Raw genomic sequence first — 5600 nt, forward strand, 5'->3', positions numbered from 1 at the left:
TGCGGTGGTGCTCCCGCCAAGGGTTCGGATCCCACATACAGACCGGCCCACTCACTGGCTGAGCGAGGTGTGGGAGCAACGCCGAGGCTTGCGGTCCCGTTGCCGGTCCCCGGTCCGGTACGGGGGCAACACTGAGGGTTGCGATCCGTTGCCGGACACGGAAAAAAGATAAAAGACAAAAAAAAAAAAAAACTACAGTAGAAAGTTCAAAGCACAGTAAAATACATAAAGAAAGCAAAAACCAAACGGTCAGAAATTACTAACTTACTAATTAGAATAATAACAAAAGTAGAACCAGATGCTGCAAAATGGGTTTATATGCCAGGAGACTTATTACGATATAATGTACTATATTTTCCTTCTTTCAAATTTATTCACTCAGAATGAACTTGGTTAAAAAAATATTAAGTTATAGTATAGAACAGACCTTTTAATAGCAAAACTACAGTCCGTGACAATATAACAGTTTTATATAAAAATTCTGTAAAAGGAAACATAAGAAATGAATGACAGTAGTTGTCTCACAGCATTTTCTTTCTTATAGTTTGAATTGTTTCCCAGGTATAATGGAAAGATTTCTTTTTCAATTACTAAATCGCTTTCTTACATTCTGTTTATAAATACCAAATAAGTAACAATTTACTTTCATCATCTTCTTGGTTTCACGATTGAGAACCATCTCCAATACAAATACATCGCCTGCAGTGGGTTGCTCAGGTGTTTCTTCCTCCTCCTCCTCTTCTTCCTCCTCATCATCTTCAATCTCTCCAAGCATGGAAGCAAAGACCTTGTGAACTGACTTACTCACTCCGTCTGATGTTTCTCCTGAGGGAAGAAACATTGGAGTAGCGCAAAAAAAAAAAAAAATTCAAAACACTCAGTGGTCAAAAAAGAAAAAAGAAAAAATATTTTCTGGCGTATAGATTGTACCTCAGTAACACCACACTTGAAAGTAAAAAATAGTAAATGAAACCCTCAAAAAAAAAAACAACCCAAAGAAGAAAGCTGTCATGAAGCCATGTACTGTACCACTGTACTCTGTAGGAATGGTTGACTCATCCTTCAGGCTTCATCCAGATATACAGGCAAAATTAAGTGGAAAATCCGAAACACATACGGTAATAGTTAAAAGCAGAGCAGAAAAAGAAAATAAAAGAATTATAAGATATAGATCAAAGAAATAAACAAGCTTGGTGATACGGAACCTAGGTGGTATAGCATAGTGGTTAAATCTGAGGACTCTGGAGCCAACCTGTCTGGTTTCAAACTTTTTCTCCATCTAACACTAGCTGCATAACTTTGGGAAAATTACTGAAGCTCTCTGTATCTCAGTTTCCTCATTTGTTAATAATAATGTCTGCTTTACAGAGTTTCTCTGAGGACAAAATGAGTGTGTATATACACATACATATAAGAGGGCAATTTAAAAAATTCGTGGAAAATCTGAATTAAAAGATAATACAAATCTTTCCATGAACTTTTGAAGTACCCTCATATATGCCTAGAATAATGCCCAGCATATAGTAACATCTCACTAAATGCTACTATTAGTATTAAATAACATTATTATTTCAGAAACAAAATAACATGACATACTTCATTTATATCTTAGGATATCACTACAATACAATGATTTTTGTATGTTCATAATAATGATCTTGAATGATCAGGAAAAGGTTAAGTTCAGAAGCCAATTTTCTGTTAAATAAAGCAGAGACATGTAACATATTTTAGAAAAAATCCAATACAATAATTTATATATATTTGTGTTTAAAAACCCTTAAGTTTATTCACTTACGTGAAATACTTTACATCCCAAAGATGCTGGATAAATGAGATGAGCAATGTTTAAGGAAGATTTTGAAAGCCACATATTCTGAGCAACAAATAAGTAATTATTTTTATGAAGTCATAAGAATCATATTCAAGGATTTTAAATATCCAAAATAAAGATGAAAAGAAATGTGTAAAATTTATCACAGGAACTGAAAAGGAGAAAAATCATAAGATCTTCTAGATAAAAGCATCTAATAAAATCCAACACCCATTCCCCGTAAAAATTCTCAGTCAACTAGATATGAAAGGGAATATCTTTAATCTGATGAAGAGTATCTACAAAAAAATTGTCCTCAAACAAGTTAATGGTAAATTATTGAAAGTTACTAGACATAAGACAAAGATGCCTGCTATCACCACTTCCATTCTACATTTTACTGGAGATCCTAGCCAATGCAATAAGAGAAATAAAAGGCATAAAGGTGGCAAGGAAAAAATGCAATTATCATACTCACAGAGGACATGATTATGTATGTAGAAGATCCAAAATAATCTGCATACAAACTGTCAGAATACAGTCATCCCTTGGAATCTGCCAGGGATTGGTTCCAGGACCCCCCTCAGATACCAAAATCTGCAGAACCTCGAGTCCCTTGTATAAAATGGAATTGTATTTGCAGATAACCTACATACATCATTCTGTGTACTTTAAATCATCTCTAGATTACTTATAATACCTAATACAATGTAAATGCTATGTAAATAGTTGTTACACTGTATGGGTTTTTTATATCTGTATTTTTTTTATTGTTGTATTATTTTTTCCCCCAAATATTTTCAATCCACAATTGGTTAAATCCACAGACATGGTACCTGCAGATACAGAGAACCAACTATACATGAATTTAGCAAGGTTGCTGGACATAAGGTCAATATATAAAAGTTAATTGTAGTTTTAAATATCAGCAACAATGAATTGAAAATGAAATTAAAAGACCCTATCTGAGTGGTGTGTAGGAAAGGAGCTCAAGAGCAAGAATTTAGTATTTGCAATGTCCAGGAGGAAGACAATGACCCTAGTGGCCATATATCCCAATTAGCAGACCTTGCCAAAGCTTACTCAAAATTGACTCTTTCTTCTGCACACACTCAACGAGAGTCTTGGTAGAGTTCTGGGACAATTCTTTCCAAGGAAATTGAGAGCTTTATATCTTAAAAGGACTGATGGGATTATCTGAGTTTAGGCCAGCCAGTCCTCGTGTGCCTGACTGCTCAAGATGAGCCAGAACTGGACTCAGTTGACCCCTTTTTGAGGGAGGGCCTGATGGCCAGCTCTTGGGGGGGCAGCGTTAGGCAACAAGACTGACAGGTACCCAATTGTACCTCAAAGACCTGATAATGGGAGAGAAGCTCCTCCTCTAAGCAGATAAGAAAGGACCCATAAATTCAGAACAACCTCAGTCCCCTTTTCCACCCTACCTGCCTGGCAAAGAAAGAAACAGTAATCCCAATTTTCCCTCCTCATTGTCCCTTCTTCCCCACTTGGTCCAGGGAGGTGGGAATGTAAAGCTTGTTTGTTTTCTGTCCATCCTATGAATGTGTGTTCTATGTAAAGGCTTATTTATTTAGAGGGAAAAGAGCCAGCCTCTACCTCTAACCCCCAGAATATAAAGTTTGGTTTAGTTCTCAATTGGACCCTATACATGAAACTACATTCTAGCTGACAGTTCAGCAGCCAGGTAACTTAACATCTGATCACTAGAAAGGTGTTTCAACCACTAGAAATTAATACATTTGCATACTAGTTCATCAATTAGGCTCTAATGAGTTTAATTATTTGGGGTGCACTAACCAAATTTAATATCTGGACATGCAGATCTCAGGACTGGATCCTAGACTGAGGCATTATAACAAGATACCTACACTATGTGTGAAGTCCCATAGCCAACTGGCCTCTGACATTTCTATATTATTTCCCTATAATTAAACAGTGATTTGGAAGCCACTTTGTATAGAAGTATAATTCATTATAATTTGGGAAAGTATAATCTGGAAGTAATTAGTCACCAACCAAGAGGGCCAATTTAAAAAATTATGATTCTAAAAAGGCTCCCAAACAAATACTAATGTCAATTTGAAACATTTTTCCAATACCAGAACTCACAAAAACAGCATCACCATATTTAATAACTCAACAAATACCTACTGAGCACCTACTATATACGAAGCATTATGTTCCTGATAAACCAGGTAATCAGCAACAGAATATCATTGTGATGAAAAAATAATGTTTTCACTAAATTACTTTGCTAGATACTTTTAACATTTAATGCAGGTAGCAAATGATCTTAACATACCTTCATTGACATCTTTGTCCTGGGATTTGGTAGAGTCAATTCCTGATGATGTTGGAACTTCAGAATCATCTGGATTTTCTTCAGATAACTTTCCTTTTTCCTGAAGACTCTGTGATTAAAAATTAATTATTCCAAAAACTAATGCAGATTTAGCTCTCTCCAGAGTATGTGGTTCTAATCCTAGCTTTGCTAAGTTGTTTTGTGACTAAGGGTGGGCAATTTATGGAAGAGGGCATTTGCCTTATTTTATATTTCTATAAAACCTGAGCTCTGCACACACCCATAGTATGTGGAACTAAAATTTGAATATTCTCGAAGTATTTCAAAGTATTTTGGTCTTTCGTCTGAATCAGTCATTTGTAAAAAAAAAATTAAATACCTTAATATCATAAATCTACACATTATATCCTAACACTTATTGATTTTTGGCAGCTGGTTAGTGAGGGAATCCAAACCCTCGACCTTGGAGTTGTAACACGGCGCTCTAACAAACTCAGCTAACCGCTAGCCCCTTATATCCTGACACTTTAAATGTAGGGATGGGGCACTTCTAGTCACATGAATTAGGAAAGAATCCTCCAGCTAACTCCAAAAGGTTCAATTACTTTTATTTTCCCTTGGACTTCGAAGAAGTGAGAAGATATTCAAAATTCAAATATTTCTTAATAAGTTCAAAAAAAAAAATGAATGAAGATGTCCTTGTTTTCGGATAATTAAGTTCATTTTTCTTGTGGAAAATTACACCATACAAGTGAGAGACTCCTCAAAAACGGGAGCTGAACCCCTCCGGTTTAGAAGTAGAGAAACTGAGGCCTAAAGAAGGGAGGTTAGTTACGCACGCACGGTCACAAGACGACTTAGTGACAAAGCTAGGACTAGAACCAGGTACTGACTACTAATCCCCCATTTAACCTATTAGCGGTAAGCTACCCTCAAATAAAAATTTAGTATTAGGCAAAAAAAAAAGGGGGGGGGGAAGGGGGCTTGCCACGGAGACAAAAGCTTTTCGGTGAGTGAAAATGTTTTTAAGAAGAGCTTAGTAGAGGGATGAGGAGTGAGAACCAGGACGGAGGTAAGAAGGGGAAGAAGCTGCTGGGAGTTCCCGGCCCGTCCCATTGCAGCAAAAGTGGACTCTGGGTCCCCCGCTTCTCTGTAAGTGTACAGGGCGACAAGAGTGGAGGAAATCCTGGCCTGTTATCTCCTCACTTTCTTCTCGCGGGTTTTTCTCTCTTCTCTCCGCCTTTCGAACTCCTCAAAGGAGATTTTCCCTTCCAGGTAGTCGATGAGTTCCGGGCTGAACCCCGACATGTCTGCAGGGTCCGTCTCTGCAGCCCCTGGAACGGGACAAAGAACCGGAAAAGCAGGGCCTCCCGCTCTCTACCTCGCGCCGGGGCAGTCAAGAAGGGACGCCGCGTCCTCCCGGGAAACCCGCCCGGCCGGCGCCGCAACCGCCGCGTTCGGGTTCCG

The 5600-nt window shown here is 37.8% G+C and overlaps 1 protein-coding gene across 1 annotated transcript in view; it reads right to left on the reverse strand.

Moving 5' to 3' along the window:
• GTF3C3 (general transcription factor IIIC, polypeptide 3, 102kDa) overlaps window positions 1–5441 on the reverse strand; it is a 32477-nt gene extending 27036 nt beyond the window's left edge. Inside the window, exons 1-3 of the mRNA XM_008592333.1 lie at window positions 5340–5441; window positions 4134–4242; window positions 644–825 (exon numbers count right to left, since the gene is read on the reverse strand). Of these exons, the coding sequence (XP_008590555.1) occupies window positions 644–825; window positions 4134–4242; window positions 5340–5441 (393 nt within the window). The remainder of the gene's footprint in view (window positions 1–643; window positions 826–4133; window positions 4243–5339) is intronic.
• Between the last annotated feature and the right edge of the window lie 159 nt (window positions 5442–5600).

The sequence above is a fragment of the Galeopterus variegatus genome, unplaced genomic scaffold (genome assembly GCF_000696425.1).
Source record: "Galeopterus variegatus unplaced genomic scaffold, G_variegatus-3.0.2 Scaffold7785, whole genome shotgun sequence".
Lineage (NCBI taxonomy): Eukaryota > Metazoa > Chordata > Mammalia > Dermoptera > Cynocephalidae > Galeopterus > Galeopterus variegatus.